General features: G+C 39.3%; 1 protein-coding gene across 2 annotated transcripts in view; it reads left to right on the forward strand.

Annotated features, from left to right (window-relative positions):
• The window catches only part of UGGT2 (UDP-glucose glycoprotein glucosyltransferase 2), a 273,527-nt gene extending 259,208 nt beyond the window's left edge, over positions 1-14,319 (forward strand). For both annotated transcript variants that reach the window (XM_032785015.2, XM_032785017.2), the window contains 3 exons: positions 1,123-1,239; positions 3,692-3,836; positions 12,448-14,319. In XM_032785015.2, the coding sequence (XP_032640906.1) occupies positions 1,123-1,239; positions 3,692-3,836; positions 12,448-12,470 (285 nt within the window). In that variant the 3' untranslated portion in view covers positions 12,471-14,319. The remainder of the gene's footprint in view (positions 1-1,122; positions 1,240-3,691; positions 3,837-12,447) is intronic.
• Positions 14,320-23,570: the final 9,251 nt, after the last annotated feature.

The raw sequence follows: 23,570 nt of genomic DNA on the forward strand, positions 1-23,570 counted from the left end.
GTAGTGTTCCAAATGAAGAGGACAAAACGAGATTCTTCTACCCTTGTACAAACCAAGAAATTAACTTCACACCCCTTACTACTTGGAATGAATGTGTTCAGAACAAAGAGATAAGGGGTACACAGTGGTACCAGAAAAAAAAAGTAGAAAGCGGATTGGTTAAATCTAGTTTCACATGACGTATACGGTACCATTTATTTGTAATCAGGTAGAGTATAAAAAGGTGGCTTTAGGGATGTAACTTTGGGAACACATCTTCTATGTAAGGTGAATGTTAACATGCTGCATGAGATGTCTTCCCTGAGACTGGTATCACAGAACCTTTTTCCTGTGCTATATTATTACTGGTTTATAGGAATACACCTAACTGACACCGGTTATTTGGTCTCAAGAATAGTTCATAAAGAACCAACGTGCGATCAAGCAATTGACTATACAGTGTATCAACAATAGGCATCTGGAACCCATTGTGTAAAGATGGGTTAAAAACAAGGAAATTTGAGTTAGGAGAAGAGCATAGGAAAGACTTTTATTACTTTTACCTTTTTCAAAATAGCACCCTGAAGTCTGCCTTTCTTTTAAAAAATAAAATAAAAAGTAAATGGATTGTAGAATGCAGTATTAGCATTTTGCTCTTGGAAGAAGTTTAAGAAAAATAGTTTTGGACGTTTGGGGAATGGGAAGTGATTCAGTTATGCTTTGATAATTTCACAGGACTTAATTCTACAACCTTTATATTGATTAGCACTTACTGTGAATAAGGTTGCTGAAGCAGACCCATAAATATCAGGTAGAAGCAGCATCAAATATCAGAATATGAATTGAATAAGAGAAGACCACACATTATGGCAATACAAGGAAAACCTCCATACTCGTATTGTAATTAAGCGATGGGACTGGATACCAAAGACTAGCAGTTATTAACCAATTTGAAAAACAAATAGACAAGCACAGAGAGAGAAACTTAGAGAGTAAAAATACTTCACAGAAATAAAAACAGAGAGAAGTGTTCTCTGCTTTCTCCTTCAAGTAGTAGTGCTATAATTCAGTTTTTGGTATCTGATAATTAGCATATCAAAATTCAGGGTTACTAATTTTGTGATTTGTTACGTAATTATCCAGGATCTTCCCAATAATATGATTCATCAATTGGCCATTAAGTCTCTCCCTCAAGAATGGCTCTGGTGTGAAACCTGGTGTAACGATGAATCAAAGGAAAAGGCTAAAACAATTGATTTGGTAAGTCAATTAAGAGTTGATGAAAATGTCATTTTATTAACCCAAGTTTCTTCATGTTTGATAAGATATGAAATTTAGCTTTGTACTCATATACAAGACCCTGTCAGTTCTGATGGCTACTGGTTCTATTATCACCCACTGAGTGACATGGAGGCAGCTGTGCTGGAAAGTTCTGCAGCACAGACTCCCTTTGAATAAGTGGCTGAAGCCCAGTAATATGCCTCCGCAAAATTTCCTCTCAGAGCAGATTACAGGAATAGCTCTTTTCCCAATTTTTTGCTTAATTTGCAGTTTCAGCTTTGGAGGCTGCTGGGCTATACTGGATAATAATAGCAAACTCTTTTCCCTACTGTCCTATATCGTTTCCCTCTCCTTCCCCTATCTTCAAGCAAACAGTAGAACTACAGTAAGGTATTTGAAAGGTTGTTAAGTGTAGCTGGTCCCTGTGTGCCAGTACTGCACTCCCTCTGTAGCACCGAAAGGCTCAGCCTCCTTTTGAGGAGTATTACCAGTGAGCCTTTAATCCTCAGTCAGCCTCAGCAGTACAGATTGGTTGGGGAGATAAGAAGAGACTTGTTAGGCATAATTTGAGAGAGAGATTCCATATTGGGGGAAAAAAGGAGGAAAAATATTTCTGGAACATTGATTTTAAACGATAGCAATTTATTGGAAACTGTAAGGATTTGGAATGTTGTATTAAGTTCTAGAGAGATGAATTGGTGGCAGAATTCAGGTCACATGATGAAAAGAACTTGATAGATAAATTATGAAATCATTCCTATATCTTAACTGATGGGGGGGTATGCACGCCCATGTATAAAACATACTATGAAAAGTGTGTGTAGAGAAGGGCTTGGAGGAGGGAGAGAAAAATGTTCCTCACCTGTAACTTATTTCTGAAGGCATATGTTTTGCAGTCTTGACCCACTGTGATCTCAGATTATAGATCCAGGCATAGTTGTCCTGAAGAATAATAATCATTCGGTGTCTGTTACCAAAGGTTTATTGTGTATATTTTATAGCTTTCATACCATTTTTGCTTTTATTGGAGTAAGCTGTTGTGAGGAGCCCTTGGTTAGTGGAAATCAGTGGCAACCACTTCTAGCATTACTTATGGAATTGGTTGGAATATTTCTGTCAAAACAAAATTTTGCCAAAATTAGGGGGAGGCAGAAGTTGTGAATATTTTTTCCATTATTTGACCATCTCTAATTATGAGACATAATATTTGAGAATTGAAATGCACAGGAAGTGACCAAATGTTTTTTCCCTAACACTATGAAAGTAAAAAAGATGTCACACTACTCTATGCTTAGTTCAGATCTTCCTGGGAATAGATGAGTTTTTGTGTGAGAGAGATTATTTATGCCTTACCTTACTCATGTTGATTTAATTTATATAAAGTTTTGAGTTTATTTTGCTGATCCTTCTTCCCTTGTAGCATCATGTAAGGATCAGTCATTATTCTTCAATTTTTTCTAATCCAAAGATCACAAAATGGCCAGGGAAGTCCTTTTTTTTTCATTAAGGTCTTATGTTGGTCTGGCACATATATCTAAAGCGTTAAGAGTTCTTTTTAAATCGGTTTGAGTTAATTTATCAGTCTGACTATATGGTCTTTTTCACTTTATCATCACTTCCATCTACTTTCACTTCCTAAATCCCTTTACCCAGCTAATCAATGTCTTTTGCAGACTCCACTAAAGACAGTCTCATAGACTTAGATAGAGAGACAGAGATCTTAGTTATCTAAAATCAATGTATCAGTATATTCCTAATACTTGGCAATTCCTGAAGTAGCATTACAGTACCACTGGGCACGTGACAAAATATTTGATTATCTCTTCAAAGAGGAGACCAATAGAAGTGAAAAGTATTTCAATAACTATCAGATTTTGGTTTATAGACCATTTCATACTGTATGTTGCCCTTTCAAGTGATTTGTAATGCTAACAGAATAGCTAATTAGGTATAAGGTAACTGAGAGAGATGAATGATTATATAGGAGACTGAAGACATTCCTATGGGCTAGTGACAGATGGTCCTGCTTATCAAATATAAAGAATGTTAGCCTGATGTTTAGAATGACTAAAGGAGTAGTGACTGAAAGGTATGGTAAATAATAGTTCTATTGTGCTCTGCTGTACTGCAAAATATTAATAGGTGGATTTTTTGCCAATTTGCATAATAGTTATTTAATTTCTTTAAAACATTTAAAATTTGTTTTGGCACAGTTTGTTTTCCAGTGAATTAATAGCCCACATTGATTTCAAAAGGGATACATAGTGAAACACTCATTGTTGTCCTAGTCAGTGTTTAAGTTTGTAACTAGTTTTTAGCAGTGTTTTGTTTAGTGACCTGTTGTTTTTCCATCACTAATGCTGAAGAGAATACTTGTGTTTACTTAGAATGCTTGGTGTTTTTTCGAGAGTGATATATTTTATACTTGCAGTGCAATAACCCCAAAACCAAAGAACCCAAACTAAAGGCTGCATTGAGAATAGTCCCAGAATGGGTTCAGTATGACTCTGAAATACGAAAGCTAATAAAGCAGATTGAAAAAGGGAAGAAAAACTTGACTAAGTCTTCTCGAAAAGGTAAGAGAATAAGCTTTTTCGCATGCATGTTTATCTGATTTCTCACTGGCAATTTAAGCAAAGATTGGGGCTAGCATACATATGTATTGTGCCTTGAGTCATTCTCCGTTCTCTTGAGGAAGTTGTATACGTTGTATTAGTTACATGATGCCTTTGTGCCTAAAAACTACATTGAAAGGATAAAATCCCGGCCTTATTGACATCAGTGGCAACATTTACTTTGACTTCAGCAGGAACAGGACTTCACCCAAAATGTTTAACTTTGTGGTGTCCTCATTGGTGTCCTCAAAATTAAAACTTATTGGGCAGCAATTATAGCCCAGTTTGAAATTTACTTCATAATCACTTGATTGTTCGTTTTATTCTCTATAAAACATTTCTTGATACTGTTTCTGGTGTAAATTCTATAGTATCTCAAAATGCAGACTAATAAACAGAGTCAACTTTGTAAATGTATTATGAAGTGGAGAAAGATCAAATTACACATAAAAACAGTTAAAAGAAAATAATTAAGGTTGCAAAGTCAATCAGTCAAAAGTTAGGTCATGCTTGTGCAATTTTAATTTGGCCCCATTGTTTATATGCATTATAGTATTTTTTCATTACATGATCATTTGGTATTTTTCAACACTACCCACGCCTCATGCAGTGAACAGATTTGTGGGGGTTGCTTATTAGCAACAGTTTAATATTTTGTTTTGTCCTTATTGTTCAATATGTGGGCCCAGGTCTTATTCACTGCACATGATTCAGTGAAGACAGAATTATTAATTTCCTCATGGGGCTTTTCTGTGGTGTCCCTTACTGTAATGTATGAGTGCTTCAGAAGTATTAATACTTTTTTTTTTCCACAATGCCTTTGTGAGGTAAGGGGATGCTATTATCCCCATTACTCATTACATTATATATTATGTTGTAATGTTCTTAGTGCACTTTAACATAATACTGTTTAAAATAACACTATGTTAAAGCTCAGTAGGGAACCATTAATGCTTACCAGTAGGGTCTACACTGACCAACTAATGCACAATCCATTACTACACTTTAGAAGAAACACCCCATAGTCCGCATTATTGCTCCTGTAGACAAGCCCTTAGATACAAGTAATCATTTCTGGTGTTTTTGCAGTATTTATAGGATAAACACTTTTTTTGTTGTCGGGATTGTTTTGTCAGTATTTATTAGTTAAAACTGAAAATCAGAAGTCCTAACCATAATGCATATGCTACAAGAGGACTGAGTTAAGGTTACCTGTGCAACTTTAATATTGTTTTTTTCTAGCTTTTGAGTGCTTGACTTTGTAACCTTAATAATCTTTTCACATAGTTTTATATGTAATTTCTTAGCTTTTTAAAAAAGCAAACTGAAAAAAAACTGAAAAAAAAACAGAAATAATTCTTAGTGATTCTGCACATACACATTCCACTGTAGGTGTAGGTGCACCCAATGCACTTGAGTTGGAGATTTTTGTCAGCCGTATCATCAGGCAGCATGTGCACTTCTGCTGTCCTCATTCGCCAGGATGACAGTATAAAGGGGCATGACTGCAGTCTCCTTGTCAGTTCTGTCTTATCACTCATGGTGAGAGCTGGAGTTCCCTGATGCTCTTGAGCTTTGGTTAGCTAGTCTTTAGGAGACTTTTTTTTTTATACTTGTAGCTTAATTTAATATTATTTTAGTGTAGTAAGTAAGTTAGTGAATTTATCTGGGATTTTACTGTGCAGAAATTCCCAAATTTCAAACAATGTGCCACATACAGGCCAATGATCTCTGTTAATAACAGGAACAAAAGTTCCCTAATCTGCTTAGGTGAGGGACATGTGAAGAACAAATACCCTATTTGTACCTCCTTCTCAAAAAGAAAAAAAAAAAAAGAGGGATTTCCAGCTTTAAAATACATCTTCCTTAGAAGGTAGTGCATCCCTCTTCAGAGCCCAACCCTGACCATGAGAGGATAGACTGAGTTTATTCACAAGGAGTTCCCACCTGACTGCCTCAGCATATAAACCAAAATCTGGTGAGAAACATCGCTCATCATTTTCTCCCATGACCTTCTCAAAGTGCACAAAACTCTCCTCACTCTCAGAGACTGCTACAATTTTGAAGAAGAAAGTTCTGAAGAAGTCTTCCAGTGCCAAGATGAGGTCTGGTAATAAGCCCTGATGTTCACTGGTACTGTCCAAGGTAGCACCAGCAGGACCATCAAGACTAATGTCTTCACCCCTACTAGAGAAATCTTCGACCCCACTACCATCAACTCCAGAACCACCAGTGTTAGCGTTCAAGCACTTACTTCTGCTGGTGGTACCACAGGCATTCTTTGTGGCAAAAGACCTTCTGTGTCTCCCTCTCCCAGACTCTTTGCTGCATTGTGCAGTTCTAGTCTCAATGCCCTCAACTTTACCTTTACTGCTGGCACTGGCTGTTAGAGAATGATGAGCAGGTCGACCCAGAGGCAGATTGAGTAGACATGCTTCTTTATTGTGGTACTTGTTCCCCTCGACCCAGTTGTTGAGTAAACGCTGAATTAATTACATCACACTCTTTTATCTACGTAAATACCTACATTCGCTACAACCCCCCAAAACCCTTTTTAAGTAATAGAAACTCCCATACTATGATTAAACCCATCCCTATTGACTGATTACAGCATTACAGATATTGTACATATGTTTTTACCTTGAAAATACATTTCTTTGCAATAATTGTTGCTACAAGTTCCCTTAATCAGCAGTTCTCAGGAGATGGAGGGAGGGGCCATGATCCTGAGCTTGTTTATATAGCTGGGAAAGGAAGGGAGTGGGAGATAACGCTTCTTTACACAAAAGTATCCGTTAGACAACTACATTTCTTATGCAGTTGCAACACTTATTTATTCCCAACAAGCTGAAGGGGAGGGCAAGGGATGACACTTATCTATCAAGTGAAGAAACGATGCCTGCTTGTGACTCTACTCCCTAATACCATACCAACACACCAGCGGTTTCCCAGGTCTCTACTTAACCCTTACATATCCCAACACTATAAGCCCTGATGCTCACTGGCACTGTCCAAGGCAGTACCAGTGGGACCATCAAGACTAATGTCTTCACCCTTACTAGTGAAATATTTGACCCCACTACCGTCAACTCCAGCACCACCAGTGTCGGCGTTCAAGCACTTACTTCTGCTGTTGGTGCCACAGGCATTCTTTGTGGCAAAAGACCTTCTGTGTCTCCCTCTCCCAGACTCTCCTTTGTTGGATTGTGCAATTCTAGTCTCTGTGGCCTCAACTTTACCATTACTGCCAGCACTGGCATCTTCACTTACCACCACAGTTCCAGTAGTTCCATCCACTTTGTTGATGTATATTATTTTGGTTCCATTGACTCATCTGTCTGCATTTGGACTGCCTCATCCATCAGCACCATCAAATCCTTAGTCAACTTTTTGTACCCAACGGATATCACTGGGTGTCCCCAGGGCTGAGACCTCCTCTGTTGCCTACAGGGACTGCTCCACAATTTACTGAGGATAGTTATATTTCCTCCTCTTTGAACTCTGATCATGATAGACCCATATCTTTAATAGGTCATTTAGGCTGCCGTACATAAAATGTTGTAGAGCTTCCCCAACTCCAGAGCAAAATCATTATTATAGCAATGCCCCAGTATGGTGCCCTCCACTGTGGGCAATACAAAGACGACTGTGCTCAGACTTACTGGCCTTCTTCAAGACCATGTAGGCCCCTGTCGACCACCAGTGCAGGAGAAAGTCACATTCTGTACCTGTGGCACCTAGAGAAGATCCTTTTCTAATCCTACAACCTCCTTTTTTATTTGTGCTCACAGAGAAAGAGGACACTAGGGAGAAACATCTACATATTTCCCTTTCCCTCATAGTTCTTCCTCTTCTCCAAATGAGGCCATCACCCCAGAGTTGACATCACCTCCTCCTGAGGACTTGAAAGTTTTTCAGGACTTCATAAGGCAAGTGGCCACATCTCTGGAAATACAGGAAGAATTTGTGCAAGACAATCTGTACAAACTACAGGACATCTTGCAAACTCCTGCTCCTGGAAGGGTTGCCCTTCCCATTAAATAAGCCTTGCTGAAACCTGGAAAGACCTTTTGGCAGACTCAGGTCTCTATTCCACCCACTGCCAAATGGGTGGACAAAATATACCAAGTCCCTCAGAAAGAATCCAAGTTTTTTTTTTATGCATGCCATCCCAGACTCGTTAGTGGAGAAAATGAGCGTTCAAGGGAGTCTCACCGTAAAACTACCCCGAAAGGTAAGGAATATAAGAGACTAGATCTATATGGCAGAAAGTCTCAGCCTTCATATGAGGGTGTCAACTTAGGAGGCATTCTTGTCCAAATACACCTTTATTAACTGTAGAGCAATTCCACAATGTGTAGGAAAACTGCCTGAGGAATAAAGGGATCGTTTTTTGACCATAGTATCTAAAGGTCATCTCAGTGCTTACATATTCTTCCAAGCAGCTACCAACAACTCAGATATCATGTCTGATAGCTACAGCCATTTCAATGAGAGATTCTTCTTGGTTGCAGGCCTCCAGCATCTCAAAAGAACCATAAAATACAATAGAAGATCTACTGTTCAAAGGTGTTAAGCTGTTCACTGAAAAAACTGATGATGCAGTGCGCACATTGAAAGACCTTCACATGGCCCTTTATTTGCTGGGTTTCTGTACCCCAGTGACAGAGGGGAAGTGGTTTAATCCCCAAATGCAGTACAGACTCTACCAGCAGCAGAGACCTCAGGATGCCTCAAGAAGAACTGAGCCTCTCAGACATTGCCCATTGGCATCATCTGCAGCAAGCTGTTCTCACCAGATTTTGCTGGCTTCGAAACAGGCAGGATTAAAGGGCAATCTTTTATGATTTAACATAATTCACATTTGTGAGTACACCAGGCTTTGCTAAAGTCCAGCAAAGATCTTTCTTCCAGGTAGAATAACAGCCCACTCCATGAAGGCGCGTGCCACTGCATCTGCCTTTTTGAGCAACATTTCTATAGTAGACATTTGCAAAGCCGCAATGTGGTCATCTGTACAAACCTTCTCCAGACACTGTGGTGTTACTCAGGCTTCCTGAGATTACATCAGAATCATCAAGTTGGTGCTGGAGTCTCTCTTCAAGTAGCCCAAAGTCCCACCACATGTAAGGAAACTCCTTGTGAGCCACCTACAGCAGAATGTAAAGGAGCAACCCTAACCCTTTTGTTAACATGCAGAAAACATTTTCACCCTCCCTATCCTTTTCCCCTCTCCTCACCCCCCCCCAAGCAAAAAAACAAAATTTAAAAAAGACTGGTGGGACAGCATCCCTGGAAGTTGGTGCTCAAGCATCTGCTCCTGAAACTGATCCTGCAAATGTAAATTGCACAATCACTCCAAGGAGAAATCAGTTAGTTACGTGTACAGTTACTATTGTTCTTCAAGATAAGCTGTCCACAAATAAACACCACACACCCCTACTGCCACTATTACTACCATCTTCCCTGCAACTTTGGATTTAGCTCACTGGCAGTGCTGAGAACGGAGAGGGAGCCAGCATTCACTCCCCTTTAAACGCTCGACTTGGCGTATGAGTATAGCAGAGGCATACTCACCACCTGCTGGTATGGCTTGCAAAAGTTTCCAAGTCGAGTGCATTAGGTGCACATACACCTGCCGTGGAATGTATACATGTACAGCACAACTCAAACAACAGATATTGTACATGTAAGTAACCATTTTCCAGAGTGTGGCATCATATTGACACCCACATGGTTCATCGGCATAGTTGGATTCTTTAGAATCACTGTGCAGACCTCTGACACTTGAGCTAAGAGACTAACTGATAGCAGCAATTGGTTATCACCCTCCATATGGATCATCATTAGAGGGAGATGAGACACACACTTTGCAAGTGATTTTCACAGATATTTGCTAACATCACAGGAATTGTGAGACTGAGAAATCTTGGGTTCCATTCCAGGCTCTAGAGGAGTGTGTTCTCTAGTGGGCACACTTCTTCCACCTTTTTCCCCCTAAGTTTGAGCCCTTCCTTCAACCATGTTTTTCCTGTCCACGCTGACTTCCAGCCCCCCTTCCCTGACCCGTTGTTCAATCTCATTCTCACCCCCCGCAAGTTATTGGTCCCACTTTTTTTGCTCATCCACTGACAAATCTGCATCTTGGTCCCTCCCCCACACCTCTTACCCCCCACCCCACTTGTTCCCATCCTCCTCCTCCACAGCTCCCAGTCTCAGTCTTCTTGCCCAGCCAGTGCCAGTATTTCTTTACCAAGCTCCCAATCACAGCCTCCATTTCCCTTCCCCTTGTCCCTAGATCAGCGTCCAAGTCCCAGTTTCCATCTTCAGGCTCATTATCCCAATCTGCTCCTCCCACCATCCCTCTGTGCATTCCCATCAGGCAGTTTCCTCATTGCTGGAGCCATTAAGAGCATACAAGAGACTATCTCCCTTCTGTCAGTTCCACTGCCCAGACCTTAGCCCTGGACAGCCCACAGCAGTCCAGATCTGCAGTTGCAGGGCAATTCCTTGTCATCCCTTGTCTGAAGCATGCCCAGTGCTGATGGAATCTTTGGGGAGCTTAGCTATGGTTTAGCACAGGACTTCTCAAACAGAAGTCGCCACTTGTGTAGGGAAAGCTCCAGGCGGGCTGGGCCGGTGTGTTTACCTGCCCCGTCCACAGGTCCAGCCGATCGCGGCTCCCACTGGCCGTGGATCGCTGCTCTGGGCCAATGGGAGCTGCTGGAAGTGGTGGAAGTGGCGCAGGCCGAGGGACTTACTGGCTGCCACTTCCAGCAGCTCCCATTGGCCCAGAGGAGCGAACCATGGCCAGCGGGAGCTGCGATCAGCCGGACCTGCAGATGGGGCAGGTAAACACACTGGCCCGGCGCACCAGGGACTTTTCCTACACAAGCAGCGACCTCTGTTTGAGAAACCCTGGTCCAGCAAGTCTCTACTGAGCATATGCAAACTGCAGGGTGTTTTTAAAAGGCTTATAAACTGGTCAAATTTGGGTGGATTTTCACAAAGATGTCAAAAGACATCTCTCAGGGCTTGGCTACACTTGCAGCTGTAGATTACTTTGGGTTAAACCAGCCTTTGGAGAGCACACTTGGGAAAGTGCTGCAGTCTGGCTACACTGACAGCTGCAAGTGCACTGGCATAGCCACACTTACAGCATTTGCAGCTGTATTGGGAGCGGTGGATTATGGAAAGCCATCCCAGCTTTCAAGTGGCTGCAACTGTGCTTTTCAAATGGGGGTGGGGGTGGGGGAGGTTTGTTGTTTGTATGTGGGGAGAGAGAAAGGGTGGGTTTTTGGAGTGCTGAGAGTGTGTCAGCACACTGTCTTGTAAATTCAGATCCCCTAGCCCCCCGCCTCTCATTCATTCACTCAGTAAATGTTTGCTTTGCCCCATTGCAGATAAGCAGCCACTGTCTGAAATGGAGCTCTGAAAAGGCACTTCTGCATTCCTCAGCCAATTTCACAACAAAGAGAAGAGAGGCCACTTGACTTAAGGGAATTATGGGATGTTTCCGGAGGTCAGTCAGAATGCTGTAACGTAACTCGTTCATGCTGACCCTGGGGCATCTCAGCCAATAGGCAACAGCTGTTATCCCTCTCTTGGAGGTAGAGTACCAGGGGCGCTCTAGCCAGGGAGTGAGAGCGTTCTACGTGCCTTGCTCGTGTGGATGGGGAGTGAGGTAGAGCACTCTGTAAGGGAGGCTTTCTTGCGGTATTAAGTGCCAGTGTAGCCAAGCCCTCAGACACAAAGGCCACATCCTGCAAAGTTTCAAGTCCCTGCTCAAAATATAGTAGCTCTAAAAAGTTACCAACATTCTGAACATTGGCAAAACAGTGTATTTTCCATAGGCTCATTCTTGGAAACAGATTAATTATTTTGGCTGAAATTTTCCAAAATTGCTCAGCCTGAGACAGAAATCCAGCATGTTAAATTTCTCCCCAGACAGTTAGTTTGACAAAGTTATAGGCAATTGAAATGGAGTCTTATAATGAGAAGCATTGAGCTACTAGCTCACCTATAACAGAAAATGAAATCACAACATTATGGGGCTTTAAATTACAAATACATATTTTATTTACTTTATGTAACACTAACTTGGCATAATCTCATTGTTGACAGCTCTCATGAGTAGGAGGCTTGCAATATTTGGTGGAGTGTTTTGTTTGTTTTTGTTTTTTGTTAAACTCAAGCTCTGGAAGTCAGGTAGTTATGTGAGAATTTCAACTTTTATTTTAAAAATATTTTAGCCCCAGCGGTTGCAGAGAAAATCATGAAAATGTGAACCATAATAGCTCAAAAATTAGAAGGCAAATAAATGCACTCTGCTACTAAATAATACTTAATAGTTTCTTTAGTCATTTTGATTATTTATAAATGCTTATGGTCAATTGTTATCAGCGTCTACAAAATGCAGTGAATTTTTAAATATGTGATCTGACTTTTAGGACTCTGGGAATAAATAAAATGCTCCTGAAGATATTGGGGCCTTTTTAACATTTTAGAATGTATTACAGCACTGCTGCTTAAATATGAGCGAATATATATCATTGTTATTTTTTGGTTACAGTTTTTAAACATGATGAACTTTAGCATCATTTGGAAAAAGTAGTTATGGTGGCACAACTGAATCTTCTACATAAGATGGAATGGAAGATATACATACTGCAGAGACATTGAACATTTCATCAATATGTGAAGTCAAACATTTTATAACTAATATGTTGCTTAAAGCATTCAAACAGAATGGGAAGAGTTGATAATGTAAGATCAGTGTATGAAGATTTCATAGTTTTGTTTTTACCAAGGTAGGTGGGCATTCCTATTTTGTTGATTCTCCCCCTCTCCCCCAAAGACTGCTGATATATAGGACCTGGTCCTGCATCCCTCCCATACCCAAAACTCCCAGTTTATAAGGAATGCTGGATTGGACCCTTTAAATTTAAGTTATAAGGGGATTTTTTTTAGATTGGCTGGTTGTAGTCAATGAATGTTACACTGTCAGATATTTAAAGGGATACTTGAAAATAGTCTGCATTGTTTTGATTATCCTACACATAATCAAAGTTGAGCATATTCAAACTCTGTAGTATAATGTACATGCATCAGTTTTTTCTTGTATAAGATGTACTGTGTTTCACAGGAAAAATTCACAGCATTGCAAAACAGTTGTAAAACAGTTTATTACTGAAATATAGAGCTTTGGACCAATCCAAAATATTTAAAATCAATTTCAAAGTTTATAAAAGCTAAGATTTAATTTTTAATTTATTGTGCAAGCTTGATGCACTCTTATCTGTTTTAAAAAAGTCAACTTACAGCCAGTCACACTTCATTATTTATTTTGTTACATATTAATCCAAAACTAACTTTGTAGCAAAAGATATTTTAAAATTTCAGTACAGTCTATTCTATGTTCACTTCATCATATTTGAAATACAGTACTGTAATTGTGTGCCATAATTATTCTGTCTGAAAACAAGATAAGAATGCATCCAACAGAGAATTAGTCTGTTTTTCAAGCCCACTGTTCCAGTCTCTGAAATCTATCCTATGAGCATTTTTTTAAAAATTAAACAGCAATAAAAGAACTGTCTTACATAAGGCCAGATTCTACTGTTGACTATATGTGCACAGCTCCCACTGACTTAATATGTGTAAGAGAACAAATGATACTGTGCATTTAAAAAGGAAACATCTTCCTAGTCAAGAACTTGCTTTTCTTTTCTTGAGATTTTACTTATGTCCTTTTGCGATGTGCACTAATGTTTCGCAATGATTTCTTTTTTGGAATTTCAAGTTTCAAATCTCTACTATGAAGCTTTTGTTAAATGAAGAGCTAAAGTCCTACATCTTTAAAGCAATTTTTTGTCTCTATTAGCGTTATTCCTTAGCTGGTTCAAAAATTTCTCTTACAAAGCCATAAAAGGTTTATAATTTGCATATAGATTTTTTTTTTTGTTCATTTTATGTGAAACCCTCTACTCAACATCCCATTTAATTGGCTTAAGATTAAATGTTAAGAAAACTGATCTGTTTTCTCTGAGTGTTTAAACGATATCTATTTTCTAAAATAAATATATTTTGTTGGAATTGTTTAAAAGATTTAGTGGGACAGATCACTTGTATTTTATGCAGTGTTGCGTATGTTTATAGGTGATATTTTACAACTTTTCTTTTTCTATTTCTATTTATGGAAGCATATTTTCAGAAAAAGGCCCACTAATACAAAACCTTCAGTTTGAGATGCTGTTTTGCTTGTAAAATAAAGGGCTCCAATAAATACAGTCACTACTTCTCAAAGACTTCAATAAAGCAGTACTGCAGTCATCACAGAAAATCATTTTATATTTTATGATACAAGAAACAGGTTGTAAATGTTATACAAAATATTAAAGATGCCACTGAATTGGCCTAATAAAACAAAATAACTGTACCTTCATTATGATCATCCAGCATTTCTCTTTTCCCCATTATTTTGTATTAAACCATAAATTTAGCATGCCAATTACTAGAACCAAAGGAAAAATTGCAGTGATTCTTCAGGTTGTTAGTTTTTTTGTTTTTTTTTATTTGAAAACCCTGGAGGTGGGAACAACACAGCAATATATACAGAATAATGGTTAAGATATAAGAACTTAAACAACGAGGAGTCTGGTGGCACCTTAAAGACTAACAAATTTATTTGGGCATAAGCTTTTGTGGGTAAAAACCCCACTTTTTCAGATTTTTTACCCACGAAAGCTTATGCCCAAATAAATTTGTTAGTCTTTAAGGTGCCACCGGACTCCTTGTTGTTTTTGTGGATACAGACTAACATGGCTACCCCTCTGATATAAGAAGTTAGAGAGAATGAAGAGGGCTCATACCAACCTTAAAATATCTGTATTCTACTAAAATAAAACACTGGGTCTCCATTACTTTCCCAATGTGAAAGGGGTAGTATAAAAGAGTGGTTAAGGCCGGGGAGTAGATGCAGTGGTGTTGCCTATCAGTGGGCTGCTCAGATGAAGTATTTATATAACCTGTTGGCTGTTATATATATGTGCATGTATTGTTTCTGGGCCTTTTCTACATCACATATTAGTTTAGATTTAAGTTGAGTGCATTTAACTTTATTGTTAGAAAGGCAAATAAAGACACCAGTGAGTAGCTCAGAATATATTGTTGAAATGTGGGTTGTCAGTTGAACTGAAATATGTTTTTCAGTTCTGTTTTTTTAAACTGAGTATAGTTCTCACTTTTAGAGCAAGAAATTCCCTTTTTGCTAACCACAGATGCTAACATTCATATGTTTCCTGGCTTGTCATTATGATTTGATTCAGATTTCAGACCACGTGAGCAGTTTGAGTAGAAGCTGTGAACCAACTGGTGCTGACATACATGGGAACATAGAAATTGCCATATTGCATCAGATCCTTACTCTATCTATCCAGTATCCTGTTTCTGATAGAGACTAGCCCAGTAATGGAGTCAAGAGTAAACTCTGGTCAACTGAGTTTATCCACTTCTCGTTTGGGGAATATGGAGTTTAGGTTATCCACCTTTTTTTTTTTTAACCAGTACACCTTTGGGCCAGCCCCCGATGCTTCAAAGTGAGGTGCAAGAAACCCCACAATAGGCATACGTGGGATAATCTGCCCATATGAGGATCTCATTCTAATCCCGAATAGTTAGATTGGTTTAAGACCTGCAGTTTTATATCTCTTCCAATACTCTTGTAGCATTAATTGTTATAACTCTGGATAGTCTTGTTATTCATGTAAGTGTCCAATCCCTCTTTGAATCTCGCTAAGGTCTTTACCTCAGCTACATCCTCAGGCAGTGAGTTCCAGAGTCTGATTACACAGTATGTTAAAATATTTCTTTTCATCAGTTTTGAATTTGACACGTTTCAATTTCACTGAATGTTCCTTTCTTGCATTATGAGACAGAAACTTCTCATCTACCTTCTCTATACCATTCACTAAGTTTTCTACTGAGACACTGTCTTATTACAAGGTAAATTGCTCATTTTATACTCAAATTTGTGTGTTAGTATTTATAAGGTGCTTTGAAGATGACTAAGTTATTACTGATTTGAATCCGAGTTCCCTTTGAACAGTGTTCTGTCAGCATGTCTTGGCAAAATATGTTTTACAGATTGCCCAAGTTGTCTAGATAAGACATGTAAATAAATTTGCTTCTTCCATTTCCAGTGTTTGGCACCAAAAATCATGTGAATGTCCTCCCATATTAAGTGGTAATTCCAGCTGTCTACACTCTAACAAACCTATTTAGATTTATAAAAGCATTTCATTGAGTTGCCAAGAACATGCACATTGTATTGGATTGAAAAGGAAATAAAGCCTTTGTAATCCAAAGCTGCCTGCTGAAAGAATTCTGAACAAAAGGTAGACAATAATAAGCTAAAATATATCTGCCCCAGAAAGTGGAATTAATAATACATATGCTGAAATTTCACTAAAATTTAACTCTTGTCGCTTTCCTTTGGTCAGTTCTTATCTTTTAGATAGTGTAAACTTAATTAAAAAATTGATTTCAAGAGACATAATTAGATTTATATTGCTGTAACTGAAATCAAACCTTGTCTATTAAATGTTTGTAGGTCAGAGGCTGATTTTCACTTTTTTCAGTCTTAGCAATTTCTGCACATGTCTATTTCAGCTATTTTACATTAAAGGTATTAAAACCTTAAAACAACTCATTTGGATATTTTTCACCCTTCTTTCAGAGAATCAGTGCAGTAAGTTAGTAATAATTTATTGCTGACTTTTTCAGTTTAATCCATCACCAACAATGGATGTCACACATGTGAAAGCCACTACTAGGCACAAGTGGATTAAGAATGAGTGAAGAACAGTTCCCAGTTGAACAACTTCATGTTGTGACATCTTTTAATCTTCTCTCTCTGTGGTAAAGCTGTGCATTGGCTGATTGAACACAGCATGTCAACGTAAGAACAGATGAGAACTGATCTTCGCCTAGCATACAAATCCAGCAAGATGAAAGGATCCCTCTCATCTAATTTACTGTTAATTCACTCTTTATATTCTTGCTCTTTTGAAGTTTTATAGGGGAAAGATTATCAGATGCAATATCCTCAGCTAAGTGACCTTTCATTCGGATGGGTACAAGTAACCTCCACTTGTTCTTCCATATTGACAGGTACATATGTAAAATGAGAAATTTACAGCTAGTAAATTGTAAGTTCTTCTGCCCCATGCACAAATTATCAGAATATTTTTCAAGAGTGGTGTCTTGAGGCCCCATATGCACCTGAATGCCCTTCTGCATCCTGTAGCCAAAAACAAAGGGTGAAGCAGCTACAGCTACCCTACAGTGCCTGCATATTGCCTATGGGTGTGAGACGGAACCTCTGCAGAACCTATGTCTCTTCACACACATTTTCTGTCATTAGTTTACTGTTAATATAGTTAGATTTCCAGAGGACATGGCTACAAGAGCGGACATCAGGAAGTCTTGAGAGCAACATAGTAATCTTTATGGCCTGCAGCACCATACCCATATCCTATTTAATCATGGCCATTCTGGGCCCTATGAGGGTACAACCGGCAGAAGAGACGCATGGATTGATTGCTCCTGCCTCTAAACCCAGCTCTCCTTCCTGTCACAGAACTCAGGAAGGCAATTGGTCCAGGGACTTGGTGGTGTGATTTATGCTGAACAAGATGATCTGCAAGAGACAAGAGGTCCAGCTAGCTATGATGACTTTTTCATTTTATCTGATGAGGCTGTTACTATTTCACTATCCCACCCCAGGGTGCCATCTACTGGATCCTTCCTGGAGCTTCTTCAGTGCATGGCAGATACCCTGAAAACTCTAGCAGAAATAGTACACAAGAAGTCAGGTGAACAGCTGTGTTCCTCAGTCCCCGTAGATTGGCAATGCAAATAAATGAAGGCTTGTTGGAACTAGGTAGGGGAGCTGTGGGAAACCCCAACTTCACAGGCACCAACCTTAAAGGCGGCAGATAGTTGTTACCAAATCCCCTTCAACAGGGTTGAGTTATTTTAGTCACCTCATGCCTGAATCCTTGCAAAACACCGTAGCAGATCAGCTCCAAAAACAATACTCAAAACAGTCATGAATGGTCTATCGAGGACTCCTGAGGGCATTCAGGCATGATGCAGCCTTGATTATTCTGATAGCCCCAACGTGGCCCAGAGGATTCTGGTATTCTGCTCTGATTAATGTTGACATACTTCTGGTGCTGTCCATCATGCTCATGCAGAGCAAAGGCCAGCTGCTGTATCCGGACCCAACACTGCTGCACCTCACAGCTTAGATGCTGGCTAGCTAATGGCCATGGACAGTACCTACTCCATGGAAGTCCAGAACATTTTGGGTAGTAGCAGGAAGGATTCTGCTAGGAAGACTTATGCAGTGAAATGGAAGAGGTTCTCTATGGGGGAACATAAAAGCACCTACTGCATTAGAAACCTCAATAGATATTCTAGATTACTTACAAGCCCTAAAGCATTCAGGACAGTCCATCAGCTCCTCAATAGTACATTTAGCAGATAATTCTGCTCATCCTCCTCCTATCAAAAGTCCTAATGGTCTTCTCAGAGCCAAGTTCCTCATTCATGCCTTTCCTCCAGATTCCACCCTCCCAGGCCTCACTGTTGAGTTATCCAGGCTTATGGACTGGCCTGTGAGCCCTTAGGTGGTATAAAGAACAGGTTGCTGTCTGTGAAGACAGCTTGCTTTCTGCCTATCACCTCAGCTCAGACAATAGAAGAGATCCACATCCTCATGAAAGCACCTCCTCATACAACTGATCTAGCTGCCTACTAGCCAGGGGGCAAGTTAAACTTCACACTTTAGATGTTGGCAGGACTCATTGCTGTTAGCTAGGCAGGACAAAATCATTCACGAGTTCTAGTCAATTTTTGGCTTGGAATGAAGGACCAGCCAATATCCATCTAAACCTTATTTAAATGGGTGTCTGACTGTATTAAAACACAATAGCTTTCTTGGACCCAGCTGCACTTATTACAGCCATTCTACCACATATAAAAGAGACTGCAACTTGTCTATGGGGTGTTCCAATTTCAGAGATTTGTAGAGCAGCTTTCACCCAGCGTTACTCCTTGGTAGAGGGCTCCAGAATTAATGTCACCCTTTTAGCAGAGCTGTTGTACAGTCATTTTTCCAGAAGACTCCAAACACCCAGCTCCTGGCCATGAGTTCACTACTGGAGTCACCAGAAGTGGGATCAGGGACAATCACAGAGAACAGTTGTAAGGTAAGTAACATTAACTGTGGTTTTTCTAGATCTGTTGTATTCCGGGACCTGCCCTCCTTTCCCTCTACTATAGAGTACTTGATCCCCTCAATTACGTTTTACTGAAGAAACAGAAGGGCAGTTGGTGCGGCTCCATCCTTTATGCCCTCAACTATGTAGAGTGGGTGAGCATCCAGAGCACAGCTATGGCCCCAAATGACACTGCTACTTCAAATTATTCCAATGTCACATGCATGGGATGCATTTGCAGAAACGAAATAAATGTTGTCAATTTCTCTAAGTGCCATGGTTATTGTAGGGTAAGTACAGTCAAACAGTTTGTTTTTTCAAAAGAGGACAATGTAATATTCTCCTGTTTGAGGTAGTTCATCAGTGTTGGGATTCCAGAGCGTTCTTATCTTGTTAGGAGGTCTACTATATATTAGTACCACTTCTCCACACACAAATGTGCTCCCTTCATGAAGCTGAAGAGATACAGTAATTTTTTGTGTATAATTTAACCAATGATATTCACCACCAGGCTAGAGAGAAATTATTCACAAAGATTGCCAGATTTTATACTTGGGTTTGGAATATGTACAGCTGCTACATCACCCAAAATTCACTAAGCTTTAAAGAGCAGAATATGATGACCCATTTTCAGACTTTGTTTTAATGAGAAACCTGAACTTTTTATAGCCTTGTATTGCATTCATGACCAAATTTGAAACTTACAACCTTGAAAATAAATGAATACCATAATACAAGCAGTCACCATAAATATATTCAGTTAATGTGAAAATATAGTGCCACAAAAATAGTTCCTAAATTTCTGGACATGAATTTTTAGGTTTCTTTTGATTTTATATAAAAAAAATTGTACAATTTCAGATGTTGGATAAGTAAAGTTAGACTAGAAGGCTTCTCATTCTTAAAGCATAAAATTGCTACTTTGGGCAAGCAAATTACCTTCTATCTTTATTATTAATGGTTAAAAGTTCATGAAAATAAAATAGATTAAGACTTTTTTTAATGAATCGTGTGCTGTCAGTGACTAGCCTAAAATGAGTACTTGTAAGTAGAAGATCCTCTGTAAAAACACTTATGGTCCATTGGCAAGAAAACAGACAGACATCCAATTTGAAACAAGGATATATTTCTTGCTGCTTACCAATATTGGTTTTAACATTTGTAATTCCTATTTCTTTAGATGTAAGAAAGTAAATGTACATCTCTATTTATAATAAGATGTTACTCTTTTTAAAAAATCTTTTTGATAAACTACTTTGCAAAGCTGAGCAAACAGTTCGTTATCACATTAAGGCAGTTTTAAACATCACCAACTTGCTTTGCCAGACTAGCTAATTGCCAGTGAAGCCTCCTATTAATCACCTCCTTAAATAGAAAACTGTAATTCCTTTCCTCAAAAGGCATCTGATAATGATGAAAAATGCTATTCACAGTTTCATTTTTGACATACTTGAAAGCAGTCTAGTTACAATTGGTATTTTCCTGCTCTTGACAATGTGACATGGGCAATTTTGAGCTCTGTCACAAGTTTATAAATTCATTGCAAGGCTGTTTTAATATTGGATTTGCCATAAATCAGTATTACACATTTTAATATTGTCTTAAGCATTAACATGTCAATTTCCCATGTTTAAAAAAAGTTGGGAAATTTATTTAAAAATAAAAATAGAATATAAAAAGTCACTAGCAGTGAGGTTAATCTAATGAAACTGTCAATTTTAGAGGTTTAAGTGGTCAAAATTACTTTTTAATTTTCAAAAACTGTAGGGCTGAGCAGTTTTTTTTAAATCAAATGCTACTGTGCTACAAACACCTGTTATGAAGTTTTTATTCAGCTTTTGTGTGTGGTTTATACCATTAACTTTCTATACCTGTGCCACCAGTAGATAGCATGTCACTTCTTAAAAACTAGCGAAGGAAATTTGTTACTTGTTTGAGGGGGAGCCATCTTACCTGCCAGACGTGGCTCACTTAGTATTTTCAGAAGAGGCCTAAAATGAACTTTTAATGTGCCAGCAAAGCTAGTAATCCTTCAACAAATAGAAGTGGTAATATTTTTGCTTTAGCCCTAACTGCTAGGGCTGAGGAGTTAACACTTCCTGTTACCAAAACATTTTTCCCTTTTAGTACCTGTTTCTTACATCCACCCATTTGGTCAACTCAGCCTTTTCTAGTGTAGTCTACTTCCTCCCTAACAAGGAGGGAGACTAATGAACAGTATTGAAATCACAGAATTCTATTTGCCTCTTTCTACTGCCCAGCCTCTTCCTTCCCAATAAGATATGGAAGTCAAACCATTTCCTATTCTACTTGCCTCCCAAAATGATGTTAGAAAAATGTCCTTTCATGCTGCAGTTTCCACAGCATGTCAACACAGAACAATTTTATCAAGTTTCCAGTCCGAGTACCCCAGATAGCATCAATAAACATACACTGACCCATTCGTCTTGAAGGGACAAAGTTTAACATCCCTTTAAGTTATATTTTCGCGCTCCTCTTCATTTAATGATATACATGCAGATGATAAAAATTCTCTTTTGCTTCTGTTGCAAAAAAATACCAAATTAGGAAAATTGATTCTTCTTTGAATAGTGTCCCTCTGGGTGCTCTTCTGTAGGTGCACTTGTATCCCTGTGCTGCTGATTGAAGCACTTTGGTAGCAGTGTCCTTTAGGCTTGCACAGATACTGTCTCCCCTTGTGCCCCACCATGAGGCTAACCAGCACCTGGGCTAACTCCTCCTCAGTTTCTTTCCAACTGCCCCTGGCTCCAGACAGAGCCAGTAGCAGTCTGTTTGCAATCATTCACTTATTTAGCATTTTTAGTATTTAGTCTTCTGTCTTATTTTCTCTTTGAAAACAAAACAAAAAATCTTGATTCCCCCCCCCCCACGTCCCAGCCTTATTTCTGTCAGAGACCCCTTCCGCAGCAGGGTTGCCAGTACTGGGCCAAGAAGTGCCTCTCTTGCACAAAAAAAGAAGCCATCCCCGTGGCAGACAAAAACACGGTTGCGCATATGCTACCACCAGGGGAACAGCCACGTGGTCATAACTATAAAGGGACAGGGTTACAGCCCTCCTGTGTATAATACTGTAAAATCCCCCTGGTAGAGACACCACAATATCCTTTTACTCTAAAGGTTAAGAAGCTCAGGTAACCTTGGGCGACACCTGACCCAAAGGACCAATAAGGGACAAGAATACTTTCAAATCTTGGTGGGTGGGAAGGCTTTTGTTTGTGCTCTTGGTTTTGGGGTTGCTCTCGCTCTTGGGAAAACCAGACATCAATCGATGCTCTCAAATCTTTCTGAAACAAGTCCTCTCATATTTCAAACTTAACAGCAAGGCAAGGCATTGTTTAATTCTTTGTTTTCTCAACTTGTAAAGTTCCTTTTGCTAAGTGTTTACCTCTCTGTTTGCTGTAATTTGAACCTAAGGCTAGTAGGGGGTTCCTCTGGTTCTTGAATTCTGATTACTCGTAAAGCAAGGTAACTTCTCCCCCTCATGCCCTGACCTGTGAAAGGGAGAGAGAGGAAATGAATGTTTTGGTTTTTTTGAAAGAAAATCATGCAGTTGCTCTTTAATCGCAGCCTATAGTTGTTGCTGTATGTGCTCTACCCACACAAAGCAATGCTAGTTTTGGAACTTTACTGAATTAGGCTTGTGTAGACAACAAAACTATTTTAAAATGTTGACTTGAAATAAAAGCAATTAGACCCTTACACACTACATAAGGCAAACAGCTGGTACACACAGTACTGGACCTAATGGGCCAAAACTATCTTAGAACAGCATAAAAAGAAGCTTTGAGTTGTTTAAGAACTGCCATACTGGGTCAGACAAAGGTCCATCTAGCCCAGTATCCTGGTCTACCAACAGTGACCAAAATGCCAGTGTCCCAGAGGGAGTGAACCTCCTAACAGGTAATCGATCAAATGATCTCTCTCCTGCCATCACATCCCATCCTCTGACAAACAGAGGCTAGGGACACCATTCCTTACCCATCCTGGCTAATAGCCATTAATGGACTTAATCTCCATGAATTTATCCATTTCTCTTTTAAACACTGCTATAGTCCTAGCCTTCACAACCTTCTCAGGTAAGGAGGTCCAAAAGTTGACTGTGCGCTGCATGAAGAAGAACTTCCTTTTATTTGTTTCCTTTTGCAGGAAAGCCAAATGGATTAGATTAGAGCTGAAACACGCAAGTCAAAGTTCTAGATAAATAATTTAGCTCAGCTACAGACAGAGTTCACTTTTGTTGAGGGAGGGGGGGCATTGTGTTACAAAATGTTAATAAATCATAGAATATCAGGGTTGGAAGGGACCTCAGGAGGTCATCTAGTCCAACCCCCTGCTCAGAGCAGGACCAATCCCCAGGCAGATTTTTGCCCCAGATCCCTAAATGCCCCCC

The sequence above is a fragment of the Chelonoidis abingdonii genome, chromosome 1 (assembly GCF_003597395.2).
Source record: "Chelonoidis abingdonii isolate Lonesome George chromosome 1, CheloAbing_2.0, whole genome shotgun sequence".
NCBI lineage: Eukaryota > Metazoa > Chordata > Testudines > Testudinidae > Chelonoidis > Chelonoidis abingdonii.